This window comes from Crinia signifera, chromosome 19 (genome assembly GCF_055691185.1).
Source record: "Crinia signifera chromosome 19, ASM5569118v1, whole genome shotgun sequence".
In the NCBI taxonomy this organism is placed as follows: Eukaryota; Metazoa; Chordata; class Amphibia; order Anura; family Myobatrachidae; genus Crinia; species Crinia signifera.
In genome coordinates, this window is record NC_139226.1 from 7,822,395 (window position 1) to 7,846,240 (window position 23,846).

Consider the following 23,846-nt stretch of genomic DNA (forward strand, 5'->3'; position numbering starts at 1 on the left):
CAATGAAGAAGGCAAGTCAGATGCTTGGTTGTATAGGGAGAGGAATCAGTAGCAGAAAAAAAGAAGTAATAATGCCACTTTATAGGTCATTGGTACGACCTCATCTGGAATACTGTGTCCAGTTCTGGAGGCCATATCTCCAGAAGGATATAAATACATTGGAGACTGTTTAAAGAAGGGCAACTAAAATGGTGCATGGCCTACATCACAAAACGTAGCAGGAAAGACTAAAATATCTTAATATGTATAGTTTGGAGCAGAGAAGGGAAAGGGGGACATGATAGAAATCTTCACATATATCAAGGGTTTTAACATAGTACAGGAGGGAAATTTTCTTCAAAGGAAAAGAAGTAATAGAACACGAGGACATGCACTGAAACTGGAGGGGGAGGTAGGTTTAGGGGAAATGTTAGAAATAATTACTTCACAGAAAGGGTAGTGGATAAGTGGAATAGCCTCCCATCAGAGGTGGTAGAGGCTAAGACAGTAGAACAATGTAAACATGCTTGGGATAGGCATATGAATATCCTTACACAGAAATAAGGATTAAAAAGGGCTGAGATTACCTGAAGGATAAAAAAGGGGCAGACTAGATGGGCCAAATGGTTCTTATCTGCCGTCAAATTCTATGTTTCTATGATAAAAGGAAAGCTGCCGGTGATCAGAGGAAAGCTGCCGGTGATTAGAGGCAGTGGCGGCTCCTACCTCTATCAGGGAGGGGGGCTGCCTCTGGCCACAGGCACCCCCCTCCCCCTGTCACAGCCGCTGCCTTCAGGTCCCCAGCGCCTGTCCTATGATGACAGGCGCCGGGACTGGCGCATGCGCAGTACAAACATATGTACTGCGCATATGGCCAGCTGCTTCTATGGGCTGCTCGGCAGCAGCCCATAGAAGTAATCATGGTCCCTGCGCCTGTACAATAGGGATGGCCATCGATGATTTGAAATCATCAATGGTTCATGGCCGATGTCAAATACTTTTGCCATCGATGAGGGTGAAACAGATGGTTTCCCTCCATCGATGGAATAGCAAAACAATGTTTTGCTTCTTTTTTTTTCTCCTTCAAAGTGCAGGGACACGGAGCAAAGCTCCGCCCCCGACACCCACGAAGCCCCGCCCCCTGTGTTTTGATTGGCCCACAGGCCAATCAATCAAATAAAATGGATGACCATCGATATGTAAAAATATCGATGGTCATCTATTACATAGTTAAGCACAATCGATGGCCAGTTGCAGAATTGCTATCAATGGCAACCATCGATGGCAATGGCAACGATGGCCATCCCTACTGTACAATGTAAGTTACAGGCACCGGGACCAGCGCGTGCGCAGTACCGATATAGGTACTGCGCACGCGCATTTGCCAATTTTGCACGGCAGCCCACAGCAAGGCGTCCCGTCCAATAGCTGGACATGTATTTAGATGCTTATTTTATTTATTTCTGAAATTATTTAGCTAATTTCTAGATCTAAATATAACAAATTGTACCAAAAAATTAAAACCGCCTGCGGAAAACCTCCAGAAAAAAGGTTCATTTGTAATATATTGTAACTTATTTCATTTGTAACTTATATTGGAAAACTGATACCAGAAGTCACAAATGTATCTGTGCTTAGGAAAGATACATTGTATCCCCAGCAGGTGTTACGTTATTGATAATTATTGTTATATAGGATCACAATATTATACAGAGAATTTGATCATTTCCAATAATCCGTGCGCCATCGGAGCTTGCATGCCAATTCCCCCACCACACACACTGCATCCACCTGTTTTATATTATTGCTCAGTACCCAATTATCCGTTGGGATTTTGGACTATAGGAGGTAACTCACAAGGACGGTAGGAAAACATACAAACTCCATGCAGAAATAGCAGTGGGTGGTACCCAGGGCTACAACTGTTCCATTAAATATTTAGCTTGCTATGCATTTGGCCATAAAATGTTGCATGTGTCACTGGTAGGAACTTGGTCTAACATGTTCCTACCTTGGCCCCCACCTACCCCACCACCGCAGCAGCAGCAGCATGACCAGCTCTGTACGTGAGATAAGAACTCTGCAAAACGCGAATGGACCAATACCGCTCTGAGTAAGCAAAAGCAGAACTCACAGACTGAATTGCTGGTCCCTTAATAGAGGCCTGTCCTGCAGCACAGCTCAACATTTCTACTGTCACATGGGGTTTATTCTAGTTCATTCTTTCTGACAAAATCCTTCTTAGATGGACAAAACCATGTGCACTGCAGGGGGGCAGATGTAACATGTGTAGAGAGAATTAGATTTGGGTGAGTTATTTTGTTTCTGTGCAGGGAAAATACTGACTGCATGATTTTACACTTCAATATAGATCTCACTTTGAAGAAAAACCCCACCCAAATCTAATTCTCTCTGCACAAGTAACATCTGCCCCACCCGCAGTGCACATGGTTTTGTCCATCTAAGAAGGATTTTGTCAGAAAGAATGGACTAGAATAACCCCCATTGTTAGGAAATGTGCTATACACGAAATATCCACTAGATGTCACTATTGCAGTATTATTATTATTATTATTATTATTATTATTATTATTATTATTATCCTTATTATTATTATTATATTGCAGTATATCATTATTCAATATTGCAGAATATCCTGCAGGTAAATATTATCTATACTATAATCCACCTATCGGTTGATCCCTTGGCACAACATAACCATTTATTCAGCTAAGCAACTTGTAAAGAATAACAAGACGTTGGTTAGTACTTTCCCCCTCTCCAAGTCTTGGTACATAGAACCCCCATAACACAGGGGTCCATTCAGGCCCATTTATTTGGGTTTGAATTTGGCCCCGTTTTTGATAGTGGGGTTCTGCGCATTTGCAAATATGCGCACGTGCAACACCCCTGTGCGAACACCTTCGGCGAATATCACATTCGCACTGTGAGGGGAGGAGCGAGCAGGGGAACGCGCAGCATTTTATGCGTGTAATCATAATAATAATAATCTTTATTGTCATCAAATGTCCACATAAAATATGAACAATTAACAAAATTCCTGTGGAAACAGCAGCAAAGACAGAAGCAAAAGGAATAAGATTACTTTCACTTGTCGCTTCCCTCCCGTTTAAAGTCCGTAATATCCTGACGGCCCCTGTCTCCTTCCACCACCTCTTCCATCGCTAACACCAGTACAACATTCATGAACTTTACTTGAGAGCTCTTTGTTATTTGGTCACACTGTCTGTTATTACATTTCAAAATTCTTACATACACAGGATTCAAACCCATCACTTGTGGCATTGCAGTCACGATCTATCTGACCTTGCATAGAAAGCTACAGAATTCTACCTATTAGAAGCTCACCCTGTACTTCATGGAAAAATTGATCAGCATGGCAGCTGAGCAGATCTATGTAGTGTGGGACTGCACGGGATTGGTTGTGTGACGGCACACTACATAGATTTTTTATAAAGTACAAGTAGCTTCATATAAATAGAAATCTCAGAGTTCGTTCGCAGGATTACATAGCTCAATGAGTAGAGTGTTTGACTGGCATACAACAATTCATGAGTTTGACTCCTGGTGATGGCAAAATATTAAAATGTGTTACTTAATAAAGGTATAAAGGTGAATTTGGGTCCAAATATATTTTATTGCAGTGCTCTATAATAAATAAGTATGTATAATGTGTGTGGGCAGGTGTCTTATGTGCAACGGCATTTGCTGGCGTAGAAGTAACTGTGGATGAAGAGGTAGTGCACACACTGTAACATGTCACACTTGGAAGCTGCTGCCTCAGTAACCGAGCTGCAGGTTACAAGTTAGGGGCTGTTATAAATAGTCACGTCTCCTGTCCAGTGAGTGTCTCCAGGCTGGAGGGAGGGGACGGGGAGTGTTCTGGCCGCTGAGTGGGGTGGAAGGGGGAGAGTGGAGACTGCTGCACTTTGATCCCAGACAGAATACAGTAGCAGTGACTGCAGCATGGCCACTGTCAGCCGCATCGGCAAGGCTGGGACCCACGTGCGCAGGTATGCCGTGACAGCTGTGACTCTGGGGCCCTTTGGTGGCCCCCTCCCTACATGCACACTACGGTGGGCATCACACTCCGCACTTTGGGGCTCCTCGCCGGCCTGCGGAAGCAAGTGCGCAAATCTCCAGTCTCCTCCTGTGCGCAACATCTCAGGCACCACGTTCAACTTGCCCCTCAGTGCTGAAGAAGTTGCCCGGCCAGCTGGTATCTGCACCATGATGAGGTTACCCTACCAGGAGTCTCCCGAGGGTCTGGATGCGGCTTTTATTGGGGTCCCGCTGGATACAGGCACCTCTAACCGACCAGGAGCAAGGCAAGGACCATGTAATGCTGCAGCAGCATAACTGACAGCATGTTCTAGATACAGTAGGTGCCCTATTGGGGGGGGGGGGGGTATATAGGGGTACATGCTCACAAGTGTCCAATCCAAAATATATCTACACTAGTATCCCCTCCATAAGAACATGTGCAAATGTAAATAGGAAATTGTTATACAGTTGTTTTGTAGAAAACTATTTCCCAGCCCATCAACATGACAGTACTACATTTGGATTGATCTGCCGGGTGCCACTTAGTAAATTTACTCCTAGAGGTCTGATGTACAGTAACCACCAGATATGAGAGGTCAGATGTACAGTAACCACCAGATATGAGAGGTTTGATGTACAGTAACCACCAGATATGAGAGGTCGGATGTACAGTAACCACCAGATATGAGAGGTCCGATGTACACCAGCCACCAGATATGAGAGGTCTGATGTACAGTAACCACCAGATATGAGAGGTCAGATGTACAGTAGCCACCAGATATGAGAGGTCCGATGTACAGTAACCACCAGATATGAGAGGTCTGATGTACAGTAGCCACCAGATATGAGAGGTCCGATGTACAGTAACCACCAGATATGAGAGGTCAGATGTACAGTAGCCACCAGATATGAGAGGACAGATGTACAGTAGCCACCAGATATGAGAGGTCCGATGTACAGCAGCCATGAGATATGAGAGGTCCGATGTACAGCAGCCACCAGATATGAGAGGTCTGATGTACAGCAGCCACCAGATATGAGAGGTCAGATGTACAGTAGCCACCAGATATGAGAGGTCCAATGTACAGCAGCCACCAGATATGAGAGGTCCGATGTACCCTAGCCACCACATATGAGAGGTCTGATGTACAGTAGCCACCAGATATGAGAGGTCTGATGTACAGCAGTCTCCAGATATGAGAGGTCTGATGTACAGTAACCACCAGATATGAGAGGTCCGATGCACAGTAGCCACCAGATATGAGAGGTCTGATGTACAGCAGCCACCAGATATGAGAGGTCCGATGTACAGTAGCCACCAGATATGAGAGGTCTGATGTACAGTAACCACCAGATATGAGAGGTCAGATGTACAGTAGCCACCAGATATGAGAGGTCTGATGTACAGTAGCCACCAGATATGAGAGGTCTGATGTACAGCAGCCACCAGATATGAGAGGTCCGATGTACAGTAGCCACCAGATATGAGAGGTCTGATGTACAGTAACCACCAGATATGAGAGGTCCAATATACAGCAGCCACCAGATATGAGAGGTCTGATGTACAGCAGCCACCAGATATGAGAGGTCTGATGTACAGTAGCCACCAGATATGAGAGGTCTGATGCTCAGCAGCCACCAGATATGAGAGGTCTGATGTACAGTAACCACCAGATATGAGAGGTCCGATGTACAGTAGCCACCAGATATGAGAGGTCTGATGTACAGTAACCACCAGATATGAGAGGTCCAATGCACAGTAGCCACCAGATATGAGAGGTCCGATGTACAGCAGCCACCAGATATGAGAGGTCCGATGTACAGCAGCCATGAAATATGAGAGGTCCGATGTACAGCAGCCACCAGATATGAGAGGTCCGATGTACAGCAGCCACCAGATATGAGAGGTCTGATGCACACTAGCCTCCAGATATGAGAGGTCCGATGTACACTAGCCACCAGATATGAGAGGTCCGATGTACAGCAGCCACCAGATATGAGAGGTCCGATGTACAGCAGCCACCAGATATGAGAGGACCGATGTACAGTAGCCACCAGATATGAGAGGTCTGATGTACAGTAGCCACCAAATATGAGAGGTCAGATGTACAGTAGCCACCAGATATGAGAGGTCCGATGTACAGCAGCCACCAGATATGAGAGGTCCGATGTACAGTAGCCACCAGATATGAGAGGTCTGATGTACAGCAGTCTCCAGATATGAGAGGTCCAATGTACAGTAGCCACCAGATATGAGAGGTCTGATGTACAGTAGCCACCAGATATAAGAGGTCCGATGCACAGTAGCCACCAGATATGAGAGGTCCGATATACAGCAGCCACAAGATATGAGAGGTCTGATGTACAGTAGCCACCAGATATGAGAGGTCCAATTTGCCAGAATAAATGTGCAGATGCAGCAGACTATAGTGCCCATTACACCTGTAACAGCCATTGCATCCAGCGATACATGAGTATATGTAAATAGAGTCACTGAGAACTTTCCCTCACTATCTGCCAGGTTTGGGCCTCGTCACATCAGGGGAGAGTCATCTATGGTCAGGAGATACAACGTGACCACGCGCTCCGCTCCATTCAACTCGCTCATGGTGGCTGACATCGGCGATGTCAATGTGAATTTATACAACCTGCCGGACAGCTGCCAGAGGATCAGAAAGGCCTACCAGAGGATAATGGCGGCCGGGTGTATACCGCTGACACTGGGTAACAGCGCAGCCTATAAATATATATATATCGAAGATATAGAGAGCGCTGATAGAATCCTCCACCTATTGAGAGTGCAGTGTTTCAAAGCATAATTGTATTCAAAACAACAGTATGTTATAAAACAAATACTTTTTATTAAAGGGCTTTCTTTAAAATTTCTTTTGTTGTAATTTCTTTCAAGTTGCCGTATTAAACCAACGCGTTTCGCCCTTTTACAAAGGCTTCCTCAGGTTTTTTTGGGTATACACCGAAAGAATAATGAATTATCAGACACTTGTGTACAATGTCGGTCTTAATCAGACTTCCCACAATCTAGGACAGTAGAACATCCAATCGGCATGATATAGGGAATGGATCCTTTCGAATCCCGACTTACAGAAATTAAAATTGATGAGCATCGCGTGGTGGTATTCCGTCCGGCACACGGCTCCCCATCAATTTTAATTTCTGTAAGTTGGGATTCCAAAGGATCCATTCCCTATATCATGCCGATTGGATGTTCTACTGTCCTAGATTGTGGGAAGTCTGATTAAGACCGACATTGTACACAAGTGTCTGATCATTCATTATTTTTTCGGTGTATACCAAAAAAAAACCCCTGAGGAAGCCTTTGTAAAAGGGCGAAACGCGTTGGTTACACGGCAACTTGAAAGAAATTACAACAAAAGACATTTTAAAGAAAAGCCTTTTAATAAAAAGTATTTATTTTATAACATACTGTTGTTTTGAATACAATTATGCTTTGAACTGCACTCTCAATAGGTGGAGGATTCTATCAGCGCTCTTTATATCTTTGGTGTCTACATTTCTTCTCCGTCTTCCACTAACAGGGGAGACTTATAGAGTAGCTGCTCCCTGGTGGCGCACTTGAGGTCATTGTTCCCTTTAATATATTTATATATATATATATATATATATATATACTTCTCCTTTTATTCCGGCACTCTAATTATCAGTCCAACTGCGGCAGTGCTCTCTATAAACAATCCATATTAGTCCAATAGAAAAAGGCACACAAACTCCATTTTAAATGTGTGGAAAAGAGTATATTTGGGCAAACATATATCATATACTAGGTGATTCATCGCGCCCTACGGGCACTCTTCACACCGTCGTAAGGGGCTGCGCCACCTTAATTTGTGAACATTTGTATATGAGAAAGATGGTTAGAATTGTATGAAAGATGCCTGTATTGCAACTTGAGTTATAGGTGAAATGTGTTAAATAGAGAGCATATGATGTGGAAGGGGGTGTGTATTGTTTTGTTTAATTAAAAAGCGGTTACAGAGTAAGATGTACATTGATAGTGTGGATGGTACAGTGACATTTGTGGGTGTGGGGGGGGGGCTGTGTGTGCATGTTGTTTAGGTGTGTGTGTGTGTGCAATAGTATAGTAGGGTGTTTTTGAGTCAGCGGCTCCCCACTGGCGGAGGTCACGACACAGGAAAACAGGAGGCTGGGTAGTGATAGGGGTGTGTGGACATAAGGGGGACTAAAGAGGAGGGTGGGAGATACTGTGCAGCTTCTGCCAGTGGGTGAGGGTCCAGTGTGGAAGTACAGGAGTACAGGATGGTGGCCCTGAGTCAGTGTCTCCTCCTACTGGGTGGGAGTTAGGGTACATGAGAGCAGGAGGCTGGGCTATGAGGCATGATAGGGGCATGTGGGCAACACAGAGTCAGCGACTCCCCAGTGGTGGAAGTTACGGTTCAGGAGAGCAGGAAGCTGGGTAGTGATAGGGGTGTGTGAGTATACGGGGGACTAAAGAGGGGCTTAGAGGTGCCGTGAATTGTGGGAGGGGCGTGGGGGGTGCCGTGAATCAAGGGAGGGAGGGGGCGCAGGTGTCCGCGAATCGCGGGAGAGGGCAGGGGTCCGCAAAGCGTGGGAGGGGGCGTGAATTGCGGGAGGGGGGGTTGCGAATTGTGGGAGGGGGGGGTGTGCGGGGGTGACGTGAATCGTGGGAGGGGGCGTGAATCGTGAGGGGGGGGGGGTGCGCGGGGGGTCCGTGAATTGCGGGAGGGGGGGGCACGGGGCGCGATAAATCACCTAGTTGGTTATATATTCTTGTAGAAGGATGGTAGGATGTTGCTGTCATTCAGAATGCATTTACATAAACAGTAATAGTAGCAGTAAAAGATCTGACTTAAAACACCTACAGTAAAACAGAACAGGTGTTATATATTATACAAAGAATTGGTTGATGATGTGTAGGTTGATTTGCACATAGTTGTCACTGTAAAAAAATTGCTACAAAAAAAATCAACACAGAAAGGTCAACACATGTAAATGTTGACATAAGTGTGGCACTTTATTGGTGTCCATGTCGACACATGAGAATGAATATGAAAACATTCAAAAAAGAAAAATAAATCTTCAAAAACTCATGTCAACCTTTTTCATTGTCGACCATAGCCGTGTCAGTGTTTTGCATGTGCCATTTAATCCTGGGGTTGCCGTGAATGGCGAGCGGGGGTGGGGGGGGGGAGGGAGGAGGTGAGGTGTGTCCGCGAATCACGGGAGGAGGGGTCGTGGGTGGATGCCGTGAATTGCGGGAGGGGGGGTCGCGGGGGGGTATGGGTGCTGCGAATCCTGGGAGGGGGGGACGCGGGGGGTTGCAGTGAATCGTGGGAGGGTGGGTCGCAGGGGCGGGGGGTTGCCGCAATGACAGGGGGGGGAATCGCGGTAGGGGGGGTCGCGGGGGGTGGGGGGTACCGCGAGGAAGGGGGGGCCTGGGGGGTTGGCACAAATCGTGGGAGGGGGGGTCGCGGGGTGCCACGAATCGCAGGAGGGGATGTGTCACGGGGTGGGGCCGCAAATCGCGGGAGTCGCCGCAAATTGGGGGGGTGTGCTGTGAATCGCGGGAGGGGGGTCGCCGGGGGGTGCCGCGAATCGCCACAAGAAAAAATCAACACAGAAAGGTCAACACATGTAAATGTTGACATAAGTGTGGCATTTCATTGGTGTCCATGTCGACACATGAGAATGAATATGAAAACATTGAAAAAGTGAAAAATAAATCTTCAAAAACTCATGTCAACCTTTTTCATTGTCGACCATAGCCATGTCAGTGTTTTGCATGTGCCATTTAATCGTGGGGTTGCCGTGAATGGGGGGGGGGACACATTGCTCTGTTTCTGGACTTTCTTCTTAATTTATGGATTACCATCACCTGTGCTTAAACACCTTTCTTATCAATTATCCTGTTTAAAACAGATGATGACAATCATAAATTAAGATGGAAGTCCACAAACAGAGCATTCTGTCCCTCCTGGAGAGGGTCATGTTGGGAGGTATGGAGGTGTGGGGCGCTCACCTGGTGTGTCTGGTGAGTAGCTGTGTCTTTGCTGTGTAACATGGAGAGGCAGAGGGTGTCTGGCACTGTGGGCTCACTGGGCTGGTTCTCTGTCGTGTGAGTCAGTCATGTGAGTCAGAGGCTCCATCCAGCGTTACAGCTTCAGACACACTTTGAGTGACAGATGTAGCCAAATATATAAGAGATATATATATACAAACACAGGGGGCCCAGCACTCACTACAACAAAGTAACTCACCTTAACATTCAAATAATCAATAAATAAATAATGGGGTTTTAGTTCATGAATTGATCAATGCATTTAAGCTTGCAGCCCATCGCCAAGGGACCCCATTTCACTGCAAGTCCTACACTAACAACTGGTTTTCTTGGGAACCTGGCACCTGCTTACACATCATAGCTAAAATGAACATGTGTTTTTTTTCTGGGTTAATGCTCAACTGACAAGTAACTTATGGCTTTTATAAGGTGAGACAATCCCAAACACAGCACCTGAATTAGTATTAAAGGGGCAGCTGTCACAGGTTTCAGGTAAATTAGCTTATCTAGGATGCATGAGAAAGCTATTATCACAGTAACAGAGGTTAATTAAAAATCAACTCAAATATATAGATACAGAAGTACCAACACACTCGCCATTCCTACGAATGGGGTGCAAACAGCACCCACTTCCCAGGATGGGGTGCATTGGCTTGTGACCACACACTCTAGTAAATACAAACACAGGGGGCCCAGCACTCACTACAACAAACTAACTCACCTTAACATTCAAATAATCAATAAATAAATAAATAATGGGGTTTTAGTTCATGAATTGATCAATGCATTTAAGCTTGCAGCCCATCGCCAAGGGACCCCATTTCACTGCAATGAATATACATATACATATACATATATACATATACAGTGGCAGATTTTACCAGTTAAAATCAGCCACTGTGCTTTGCGTAAGTGAAGCACAGAACCTGGGGTATGCGCTGGTCCCAGTATCTGTGGTTTGCAGTGTACACCAGGGACTGTGATTTTGCTTCGATGGGCTGCTGTAGAAGCTGGGGGCATGCACAGTACTGTGGACAATACTGTATGTCTGTGTGTGTGTGTGTGTGTGTGTGTGTGTGTGTGTGTGTGTACGCGTTTGTCCCTCTCTCTGATCACTCAAATATATTTGAATCCCTATTTTCTGTAGGTGGTGACCACACAATCACGTATCCAATCCTCCAAGCTGTAGCAGAGAAGTAAGTGCGCTCTGCGGTTCTGTAGCGTGAGTGACGTGTCCTGTATATATCACTACATACTGTACATATGTGCTGCTCTGTGGTTCTGTAGGGTGAGTGACGTATCCTGTATATATGAATACATACATATGGCCCGATTCGGATTAGAATGCAGCGCTGCAAATTCACAACTCTGAAGATTATCGAATTACTTTCGCATGCACATGGTATGCTGTGCACAAACTCCAGCTGCTCAAGGGACAGGAGCCTGGGATGGCCAGCGTGTGACACCATGTGGGCATTTGGGAGCGGGAACGCAGTGTTTTTGGGGAGTGTCCCAGAAAACACAGAGGTACTTGTTTCCTAGCACGGCGCCCATCGCATACCATGCCATAAGGTATGCGATGATATGCGATGCGATATTCGGGAAAATGACCCGGAATGTACAATTAAATATCGCATAGCATCGCATGCCAGCAAATGCCATGCGATGCGATGCGATTTTTAATTGTACAACCCTGATGGGTGCTAACAATGTTAAATGCACTCCCACTGTCCATGCCACCCCCACTATCAATGCCAACCCGAAGCGTGTCGAGCAAAGCGAGCCCGCGAGGGGCGGCGGTACGCGTCCTCTGACCTTTTTATAACCCCACTATCCACGTCAGCGTGGAGTTGATCTTAGATAGTGTGGCGAGCGCAGTGATCCACCGAGCCCGAAGCGTGGCGAGCCCCACGAGGGGATGCGGAATACATGTTAAGTAATTAGCGGCCCCGTGCGGGGCTCGCTGTGCTCGCCACACTATCTAAAATCAACTCCATGCCGACGTGGATAGTGGGGTTATGAAAAGGTCGGAGGACGCGTACCACCGCTCCTCGTGGCCTCGCAGCGCTCGCCACGCTTCGGGTTGGCATTGATAGTGGCGGTAGCTTTGACAATGGGGGTGCATTTAACATTGTAAGCACCCATCTGGGTGGTTGTACAATTAAAAATTAAATTGCATTGCATGCCGCTATATTGTATGCGATGCGATGTATAAGATGCAGTAAGATCAAAATCGTGGGCGCCGTGCTAGGAAACAAGTACCAACACAGACATTCCCCGGCCATTGGGAGGGAGGGCCACTGATGTCATCTGCGGCCTCCTGCTCCCAACGGCCTTCGCAGTGCCAAGTAAGTCTACACTGCAATGAGAGGGGAAAAACCATTCAATGGTAAATGGATTTTAATGATTTTCCCCTCATGCAATCACATTCGTAGCTGTGCAGCTGGGTGGGGGGATTTACCTAATTGCTGGGCTGCGAGATGTCAGGTCTGAATTACCCCCACAGTACTATCATTTAGCTGTAGGGCACATGTTTAGCTACAGCTTCCTCAGACTTGTGTATGTAGCATGTGTATATATGCAAGGCGGCTCTAGGCTAATACAGACGTGTTTGGTTAGAATGTGCAGGGTGTAATGCAGGGTTCATAACATGAACAAGAAAAAGTAAGTATAATGTAGGTGCACTGAAAGTCAAATAATGATACAGAGGAGCTATGCTAGCATTGCTAGCCAACGACCGTTTCACCTAAGCCCTGAGGAAGCTTAGGCGAAACGGTCGTTGGCTATTAATGACCATAGCTCCTCTGTTTATGTTCTCAAAATGTGTGTGTAAATTCATGTGTAATAGCAATATATGTGTTTGAAATACAGGCAGTAAGATTGCATACAGGCAGTCAGTAGAGATACGGCGTGAGTGTCATTTGTATTAAACTGACTCACAGCCGGCGAATGCCCGGGGTGCAGGCACGCTATATCCCCACAGCGTACGAGCGGCACATCTCATAGCCGCCAGCGCAGCAGTCAGAGCGGCTAGCAACAGCCGCCATGGGTCCGTGTTAGACGGACAGAAACTAGAGAACCCAGCTAGTGGCAGTGACATTGCCGTACTAATAGAGCAGGGATAGCCGGCAAATAATAAGCGGCAAATAACCAATATATCCCTCACCGCAATAGTATTGATTTATGGGAAGCCGGAATACTAGTTGTTTATTATAACCCAGGACTGCTTGCACAAAAATATAAAAGAAGGAACTGTGGAATAACTGATATTAGATAATTGGTGGTACCCATACACATTGTCCAATTATCTGACAGCACGGTATCCGTTGGTGTGAACAGACGCCCCTCAGTTGAACTGCTTTGAAAAAGTAAACTGTGCATGCAATCAAAAAATCCCAGTGAGACAATCAGACAACACATCCTGGGAAACTACCAATAGACGGAGTGTATATCTGATTGTCAACATTCTTCTACTGACAAAGAAATACAAATACTGCTGTAATATAATAAAAAGAACACATTGAGCTCTGACACACTGAAGTCATATAAAACCCATTGGAGGGCTATTTAGCCCAAGTGATATTATTCTTGAATTAAAAGATACTATCACCCTTTCTATTGCAACAAAAATAGAAAAGTAAAAATTGTCTCTGACACCATAATCAGAGAGAAAGTATCCAAATGGGACACTAGTGAGAACATACAGGGATAATTTTTGCTCTTTATTTCTTCCTATTATATTTTAATATTTCACCGATTTTATTGAAAATTATTAAAGGTTACATTTTACGTATCATTATTTGACTTTCAGTGCACCTACATTATACTTGCTTTTTCTTGTTCATGTTATGTGTCTATATTCAAGTAGTAGGTAGCACCTCCAATGGTCTGATTGTTGGAACATTATTCCCAGAAAATACCGGTATTGGAGGAGACAAGAAAGTCTTGTTACTAAAAAACTGGTGCGGGAATCATCTCCTTTTCTTTGTAATGCAGGGTTGCCTGCTTTTAAAGTCTCCTCTCCGGGAGAAGCCCGGAGAGGAGACTGTCAGCAGCACTTCAGGGGATAGGGCCTGATGTAGACGTCATCAATCCCCACCCCCACCCTACGTCATCAATCCCTGCAATTTGCAGGTCTTCGGGGAGGAGGTGGGGCTAAAGATGCTATTTGCATCTTTAGCCCCATCCCCTACCGAGAAATCTGCGAATCGCGGTAATTTACTGCTGTAGACAGGGAGATTCGGGAGGTATCGGCAGTATCCGGGAGGGTTGCCCACCTTTCTAGGGGGCCAGCAGGGGGACACGATTTTTCCGGAGCCTCCTGGCCATTCCGGGAGGGTAGGCAACCCTGGTGTCATATTTCAGACAGGGTAATATGGTTAGAATGTGCTGGGTGATTATTATATGTATATTTCTCATTCAGTGTGCAATAGGGATACAAACTGTTTTTTTTCCTAACCAGATTTACCCCTCCCTGTTGGCACCTGAATGACAGACCTCTGATTGAGCAGCTTACCAATAAAAGTGTTGTGCAGTTGAGAGGCATAGATGGGTCAGCAATAGGAGGGATTGCTGACACCTAAGTGCCATTGGAGAAGCCAGGGGTATCTCCAGGTAAGCTGGCTCTCAGATGTTGTAAGCCATTATCATGTGGCCTTACACTGGGCTATTAGGCCCATAAATTTGTTATTGTGCATGGGATGGGTTTGGGAGTGTGATTCCCCCTTTGTTGGTATGGCTGGTCTGCTCCAGGGTAGCACACCCTAACACTTTATTAACATTTATGTTTTTTCCTTATTGTATGTATTATTTTAATCACACCTTCACCTCCCTACATAGCACTTATGTGCTTCTTATTTAACACCTACTAACTTTCATTTGTGTGCTGCCCTGGAGTAGTCAGCCTGTGTCGGCATGTTGGGGGCCCACACCCCAGACCCATACCCAGTGTTAGGGACCCCCAGTGACAGAGACGCCTTGACGTACGGCCTGGGGGCTTAACCCTATATCTGCAGATATATGCAACCAAGATCTCTGTATTATCTGATTATTATATGTATATTTCTCATTCAGTGTGCAATAGGGATACAAACTGTTTTTTTTCCTAACCAGATTTACCCCTCCCTGTTGGCACCTGAATGACAGACCTCTGATTGAGCAGCTTACCAATAAAAGTGTTGTGTGCTGGGTGTAATGCAGCAGAGGTGGGGGTCACGTGGTTAGAATGTGCAGGATGTAATGTAGCTGACAGGGTCACATGGTTAGAAGGTGCAAGATGTAATGTAGGGAGAGGGTCACATGGTTAGAAGGTGCAAGATGTAATGTAGCAGACAGGGTCACATGGTTACCATGTGCAGGATGTAATGTAGCAGACAGGGTCACATGGTTAGAATGTGCAGGGTGTAATGCAGCAGACAGGGTCACATGGTTAGATTGCGCAGAATGTAATGTAACAGACAGGGTTACATGGTTAGAATGCACAGGATGTACTGTAACAGACTGCGAATTTGCAGCCTTGTGAGTCCACCAAACCCTGCCCAGCGATTGACCCCCCCCCCCCTCGAAGTGCATAAACGTCCATTGGCATGCCTCGGGTAACCGCCCACATCTTTTGATGGTCGCCGACCATCGAAAGATGTGATGCGCTTAGAAAAGTGACTTTTAAGTCACTTACATATGCATGCATGCTGGCACGGATATGGGCGCCAGCTGACATCTGGTGATGTCAGCTGCCTGCCCCCCGCACCGGCGTCACTGTCTCATTACCATGAGAATACCCAGCAATCTCATGGGAACACCCATGGAACGCTGGGCGTTCCCATATGGTGATGGGGCAGCTCGGTACCCCCCATCCATTTCCGCCCCCCCCCCCCCCCCCCCCGCACGACGTCATGGGTGCGTGCACCCGGCAAACCGAAAGAAACGTGCCTTCGCATGTGCAGACGCGCACCATCAGTCCTCCGTCTAAATGCACAGAGGACCGAATGGATTAGAATAACCCCCAGGGTCACATGGTTAGAATGTGCAGGATGTAATGTAACAGACAGGGTCACATGGTTAGCATGTGCAGGATGTAATGTAACAGACAGGGTCACATGGTTACAATGTGTAATCTGTAATGTAACAGACATGGTCACATGATTAGATTGAGCAGGATGTAATGTAACAGACAGGGTCACATGGTTAGCATGTGCAGGATGTAATGTAACAGACAGGGTCACATGGTTACAATGTGTAATCTGTAATGTAACAGACATGGTCACATGATTAGATTGAGCAGGATGTAATGTAACAGACATGGTCACATGGTTAGATTGAGCAGGATGTAATGTAACAGACATGGTCACATGGTTAGATTGCGCAGGATGTAATGTAACAGACAGGGTCACATGGTTAGATTGTGCAATCTGTAATGTAACAGACAGGATCACTTGGTTAGAATGTGCAGAATGTAATGCAGCAGACATGGTCACATGGTTAGAATGTGCAGGGTGTAATGTAGCAGACAGTGTTATGTAGCAGACATGGTCACATGGTTAGAATGTGCAGAGTGTAATGTAGCAGACAGTCACATGGTTAGAATGTGCAGGATTTAATGTAGCAGACATGGTCACATGGTTAGAATGTGCAGAGTGTAATGTAGCAGACGGTCACATGGTTAGATTGCGCAGGATGTAATGTAGGGACAGGGTCACATGGTTAGAATGTGCAGGGTGTAATGTAGCAGACAGGGTCACATGGTTAGAATGTGCAGGGTGTAATGAAGCAGACAGGGTCACATGGTTAAAATGTGCAGGGTGTAATGTAGCAGACAGGGTCACATGGTTAGAATGTGCAGGGTGTAATGTAGCAGACAGGGTCACCTGATTACAATGTGCAGGGTGTAATGTAGCAGACAGGGTCACATGATTAGAATGTGGGATGGGCAGATTATTACAGTAGATGGTACAGGACACATTAATGCCTTTGGCTGGTTTCAGACATGGACCTATCGGCTTGATACATGTTGATGCCCATGACGACACTGGGGATTCTGCCCTGGGGGAGAAGATCTATCATGGAACACCGTTCAAACGCTGTGTGGATGAAGGATTGCTGGACTGTAAGCGGGTTGTACAGATTGGGCTCAGAGGATCCTCCTACGACCCAGAGCCATACACGTTCTGCAGAGATCAGGTACAATAAAACTTCTTCTTGAACTGAATTGTAAATACCGCTGAATGAGCTGTTATCAGGTGTCAATGCAACTCTTAATGCAAAGTATTAAGATGTTGCTCACTGCATACTTCCATATTTCTGTAAAATACAGTGGCACTTCCAGAGGTACTGACTGTCATAAATGGTTACTAGCAAGAGTCGCCTGAATAATTATAACCTGTGTAAAACCAGATTGAATTTGGATGGGGTAAGGATCTCAAACTTGTTCATAAAAGGACTGTGACTGCTTTGCCTGTATACAGTGAAACCCCATACACCTAGGTGCAGGCCAATCCTAGGTGTCACCCATATAGGGGGTGACACCAAAATGCTGGCTCCTCCGCAGTGACAGGAGCCAGCTGCTGCAGTGCAACATTATCCTGCAGCAACTGGCTCTGGTCACTGAGTAGGAGCCGGCTTTGTAGGCATTAATCTGTGTAGGCAGCCCTGCTCGCTAGTCCACGCCCCCACATTAATGTAAGTGGGAGACCTCCTGAGGCAATGCCCCTTTCTGGGTGTCCACCTTCTGCCACCGTTCTTCATTGATTGAAGTTTGCAGCCTAATGCCTTGTGTTTAAATGGGCACATTCCCAGCTCATTACGGACACGGGGAGCAGCACAAGCAGAATGCGGCCACGAGAATACTGACACACAGGGTGGTATTTAATTGTTTTTCACCAGCGTGGTGAGCTGAAATGCGCAAATGCGTGGCTAAACCTGAGCATAATGCGCGCAATATGGCCAAAAAAGGTTGCCCTTTGATCTCCGGTCTCTTTAGGTGTGAGATCAGGCGCAGTTGAATACAATTGAATACCACCCACAGTGACATAATATCACTGTGTGTGTTACATAATGTCTTGGATATTTATTTTACAATAAGCGCATGTAACCAAGGAAATGCTTTGGCTTCATTAAGAGACACCCATCAAACACCAAGGTGCTAACACTCTGTTGTGTCCTACGTATTGCGGAGCCAATCAGCTGACCTCACCGGCCTCGCCTGTCTCTTAGGGGTTCCGTCTGGTCTTTGCGGAGGACTGCTGGTACAAGTCCCTGGTCCCGCTCATGTCCGAAGTGAGGCTTCAAATGGGAATAAAACCAGTTTACATCACCTTTGATATCGATGGGTTAGATCCATCGTATGCCCCCGGCACTGGGACCCCAGAGATCGGTGGTCTCACAACGCACCAGGTAAGATATGATAATTGCATTTAAGCCATAGACACTAATGATCATATGCAAACAATTTTTATGGAACCCGTCCCCAGTATAACAATGAGATGGTCTCCGAGGCCTTAGAGGTGATGTGGAACTAAAGCCTTACTCTGTAGTGACCATTCCTTTCCCCCTTTTACAAAGGCCGCAGAGTCCACCCCTTACACATATTAGACCATCTCATCTGTTACTGTTGCATGTTCCTCCTTGTTGGTGTGATTACCGCAGATCTGCCGTCTCTATCTACCACTACTGTACATATGAATGGTCTACGCTCTATACAATCTATACAGTCTATGAGCCACTCACTGACCTCCCTGTGCTTCCTGCCATCAGGCTCTGGAGATAATCCGCGGCTGCAAAGGGCTGAGCATCGTGGGCTGTGACCTAGTGGAAGTGGCGCCTGTTTACGATCAGTCAGGTGAGTGGCAGCGTCAAGTGAAGGATTCTGGGTAATAAAGCAAATCGGTGCTACTTGGGGAATATTGGGAATATGCTATTGGTACGGGTTATTTTTCCCCAATGTCCTAATACCTGATTAAACATACACCACGGCATATATCCTGGCACAGAGGAAACCAGTGCCCTGCGCCTGACAGCAGGACATGGCACTTCACCATCGGTTGCAAATCGCCTGCCACCTTGGTGCTCCTTCAATGGTCCAAAGAGCTGGAAATGACTTGGTACCAGGTCAGGGCTGGTGGGCAGGTGGTCCAGTAGCTCCCAATGTGCCAGAATGTCTCACATGTGAGTGTGGCCTGTTGTTCTCGTGCAGTGCACCAAATCTGATTCCGTGGCATGGCCTCGGCCTGGCAGGAAATTATTATGAAATAGAGAATATTTTACACATGAGGGGTCTTGTTGCCTTTCCTACTGCGCCACCATTGTCATTTGGGAGCACGCCGGCAGTTCCAATGTAAAAGACAATGTTGGGTGCGGAAGTGGTGGATCGCCATCTTGCCACCGGTGGCTTTTGGTTATCCCGGGCACTTAAAGGTCTCCGCTGCCTGGTAGGACTATTGGGTCAATGGAGGTCAATAGGAACGCAGTAAGGTCCTATTTGTTGCAGATGGGTATACATGCAAGGCATGCTGGGATATTCCTGTCTTAGGCACCAAAAGTGATAACATACTTTGTCCTGTTAATAAATGACTATTTCCCTGTGTTCCAGGTAACACAGCACTGACCGCTGCTAACCTGCTGTTTGAGATGCTGTGCGTACTTCCCAAAGTGAAGACCTACTGACCGGGACACGACGGAGGCTGAGCAGCAGGGGGCGCCCCATCAGCACTTGTACAGTAACAGACTCTCTGTACTCTGGCCAGGGCACCACAAGGAGATAACCTGCCCGGAACATGGATTGTACCAACCAATTATCACACATTAACAATAATCAGACAACGGAACAGTTCTATACACATAAATACGTTGGGTGGAATGTATAAAACCTTCTAAAGAGTGGAGCTGGTGGCAAGGTTAACCGTAGCGGGGAACTTGCCAATAGCAACCAATCAGCTCATACCTGTCATTTTATAGAAAATACCCAACTCTGCCCCATTCATCTCCCTCTCACACACATATACCCAGCCCTGCACCAGCCACCTCCCTCTCATACACATATACCCAGCCCTGCCCCAGCCACCTCCCCCTCACACACATATACCCAGCCCTGCACCAGCCACCTCCCCCTCACACACATATACCCAGCCCTGCCCCAGCCACCTCCCTCTCATACACCCAGCCCTGCCCCAGCCACCTCCCTCTCACACATATACCCAGCCCTGCCCCAGCCACCTCCCTCTCATACACATATACCCAGCCCTGCCTCAGCCACCTCCTCATACACATATACCCAGCTCTGCCCCAGCCGCCTCCCTCTCACACATATACCCAGCCCTGCCCCATCCACCTCCCTCTCATACACATATACCCAGCCCTGCCCCAGCCACCTCCTCAAACACATATACCCAGCCCTGCCCCAGCCACCTCCTCAAACACATATACCCAGCCCTTCCCCAGCCACCTCCCTCACACACATATACCCAGCCCTGCCCCAGCCACCTCCCTCTCATACACATATACCCAGCCCTGCCTCAGCCACCTCCTCAAACACATATACCCAGCCCTGCCCCAGCCACCTCCCTCTCATACACATATACCCAGCCCTGCCCCAGCCACCTCCCTCTCATACACATATACCCAGCCCTGCCTCAGCCACCTCCTCAAACACATATACCCAGCCCTGCCCCAGCCACCTCCCTCACACACATATACCCAGCCCTGCCCCAGCCACCTCCCTCTCATACACATATACCCAGCCCTGCCTCAGCCACCTCCTCAAACACATATACCCAGCCCTGCCCCAGCCATCTCCCTCTCACACACATATACCCAGCCCTGCCTCAGCCACCTCCCTCTCACACACATATACCCAGCCCTGCCCCAGCCACCTCCCTCTCACACACATATACCCAGCCCTGCCCCAGCCACCTCCTCATACACATATACCCAGCCCTGCCCCAGCCACCTCCCTCTCACAGACTCACACACACATATATCCAGCCCGGCCCCAGCCACCTCCCCCTCACACATATATACCCAGCCCGACCCCAGCCACCTCCCCCTCACACATATATACCCAGCCCGGCCCCAGCCACCTCCCCCTCATACACATATACCCAGCCCTGCCCCAGCCACCTCCCCCTCACACATATACCCCAGCCCTGCCCCAGCCACCTCCCTCTCACACACATATACCCCAGCCCGGCCCCAGCCACCTCCCCTCAGGCATATATACCCAGCCCGGCCCCAGCCACCTCCCTCTCACACACATACTGTATACCCAGCCCTGCCCCAGCCACCTCCCTCTCACAGACTCACACACATATACCCAGCCACCTCTCTCACACACACATACCCAGCTCTGCCCCAGCCACCTCCCTCTCACACACATATACCCAGCCCGGCCCCAGCCACCTCTCTCTTACACACACACACATACCCAGCCCTGCCCCAGCCACCTCCCTCTCACACACATATACCCAGCCCTGCCCCAGCCACTCCCCCTCACACACACATACCCAGCCCTGCCCCAGCCATCTCCCTCTCACACACATATACCCAGCCCTGCCCCAGCCACTCCCCCTCACACACACACATACCCAGCCCTGCCCCAGCCATCTCCCTCTCACACACATATACCCAGCCCTGCCTCAGCCACCTCCCTCTCACACACATATACCCAGCCCGGCCCCAGCCACCTCCCTCTCACACACACATACCCAGCCCTGCCCCAGCCACCTCCCTCTCACACACATATACCCAGCCCGGCCCCAGCCACCTCCCTCTCACACACACATACCCAGCCCTGCCCCAGCCACCTCCCTCTCACACACATATACCCAGCCCGGCCCCAGCCACCTCTCTCTTACACACACACACATACCCAGCCCTGCCCCAGCCACCTCCCTCTCACACACATATACCCAGCCCTGCCCCAGCCACTCCCCCTCACACACACATACCCAGCCCTGCCCCAGCCATCTCCCTCTCACACACATATACCCAGCCCTGCCCCAGCCACCTCCCCCTCACACACACATACCCAGCCCTGCCTCAGCCACCTCCCTCTCACACACATATACCCAGCCCGGCCCCAGCCACCTCCCTCTCACACACACATACCCAGCCCTGCCCCAGCCACCTCCCTCTCACACACATATACCCAGCCCTGCCCCAGCCACCTCCCCCTCACACACATATACCCAGCCCGGCCCCAGCCACCTCCCTCTCACACACACATACCCAGCCCTGCCCCAGCCACCTCCCTCTCACACACATATACCCAGCCCGGCCCCAGCCACCTCCCTCTCACACACACATACCCAGCCCTGCCCCAGCCACCTCCCTCTCACACACATATACCCAGCCCTGCCCCAGCCACCTCCCCCTCACACACACATACCCAGCCTTGCCTCAGCCACCTCCCTCTCAGACTCACACACATATACCCAGCCCGGCCCCAGCCACCTCCCTCTCACACACACATACCCAGCCCTGCCTCAGCCACCTCCCTCTCACAGACTCACACACATATACCCAGCCCGGCCCCAGCCACCTCTCTCTCACACACATATACCCAGCCCGGCTCCAGCCACCTCTCTCTCACACATATACCCAGCCCGGCCCCAGCCACCTCTCTCTCACACATATATACCCAGCCCTGGAGACTAGGACTGACTGGGCATTGTGGTGCCATCAGTGGGGAGAATACATGGTGCAGGGAGCTGTATGAGCTGGTATCCCAGGCCAGGACACAGGAACAGGGCCACTGAGAGGGGGGGGGGGGGGGGGGGGGAAAGCGGGTAGTAATTACCCGAGCCTAGCCTGTTGGAGGGGCCCGGCGGGGGCCCTGGTCTGACACCCCCCCCCATATCTTCCCCCTCCATACCTCACAGGCAGCAGCACACACCTACAGCATGTGCTGTGCTGACAGAAGGCTCAGTATGACAGCTGAGAGCTCATGGCCTGATGTGAGCACAGCACATGCTGTAGGTGTGTGCTGCTGCTTAGGCGTAAAGTTGACCACCCCTTACCCCTCCACATGCCACTTGCCGCCTTCCCCTTACCCCTCCGCATGCCACTTGCCACCGCCGCTGCATTCTTGGCTGGTCCGTGGCTGAGCCGGGACCGCACAGACAAGTAATCAGTGAGTTCCGGACACAGAGGCTGCAGCGGCGTAACCATAGACCGCCGGCGCCCACACTTTCTCAGCGCCGCCCTGCCGCCACGAGGTCTGCGGGGCTATTGTTACGCCACTGGTATAGTGTTTTTCACCCACCTAAACATTCTGGGGGCGTGGTCTAATCGCAGGAGGTGGCCACACCTCCCACGATTAGGCTACACCCCCAAAATTTTACCGGGGCCCAGCATACCTCTCGGTGGCCCTGCACAGGAATACTGCCGGAAGGTAACAGCATGAGACCACAGACATCCGCATCATATCCTACGCCGGAGACCTAGTCAGCGACACACCACCCTGGCTGGGAACTGTTCATGTGATAGTGTACAATGTGTGTTTACAATAAAGGGCATTTGCCATCTAACTACCTGTTTCCCTGAGTGATGAGTAACTGAATGAATGGGTAACACACTACGGCGGTCAGTAAGGTGTGGCTGCACCTGCAGTATGAGGCGCAAAGTACCGATGTTTGCTTGTGAAAACAGAGGCGACTGGCATTTAGGGCTAGGACTCGGAGGCGGTCGGAGATTGCCATTGGAGGTTGCCTGCTTCTGCGACAGGTGCCATAAAATC

The 23,846-nt window shown here is 48.5% G+C and overlaps 2 protein-coding genes across 2 annotated transcripts; both read left to right on the forward strand.

Moving 5' to 3' along the window:
• Positions 1–3,925: 3,925 nt before the first annotated feature.
• On the forward strand, positions 3,926–20,280 carry LOC146042040 (agmatinase, mitochondrial-like). The gene is made up of 7 exons (XM_083161947.1): positions 3,926–4,328; positions 6,566–6,768; positions 11,268–11,316; positions 17,101–17,296; positions 18,329–18,508; positions 18,869–18,953; positions 19,704–20,280. Exons 1-7 carry the CDS (start codon positions 3,967–3,969, stop codon positions 19,775–19,777), a joined length of 1,149 nt encoding a protein of 382 aa, XP_083018073.1. The 5' UTR covers positions 3,926–3,966; the 3' UTR covers positions 19,778–20,280.
• LOC146042424 (uncharacterized) lies at positions 19,888–23,637 on the forward strand. Its single transcript, XM_083162410.1, has 5 exons — positions 19,888–19,971; positions 20,037–20,254; positions 20,327–20,942; positions 21,394–21,430; positions 22,196–23,637. The coding sequence occupies exons 1-5, from the start codon at positions 19,888–19,890 to the stop codon at positions 22,864–22,866; spliced, it is 1,626 nt and encodes a 541-aa protein (XP_083018536.1). The 3' UTR covers positions 22,867–23,637.
• Positions 23,638–23,846: the final 209 nt, after the last annotated feature.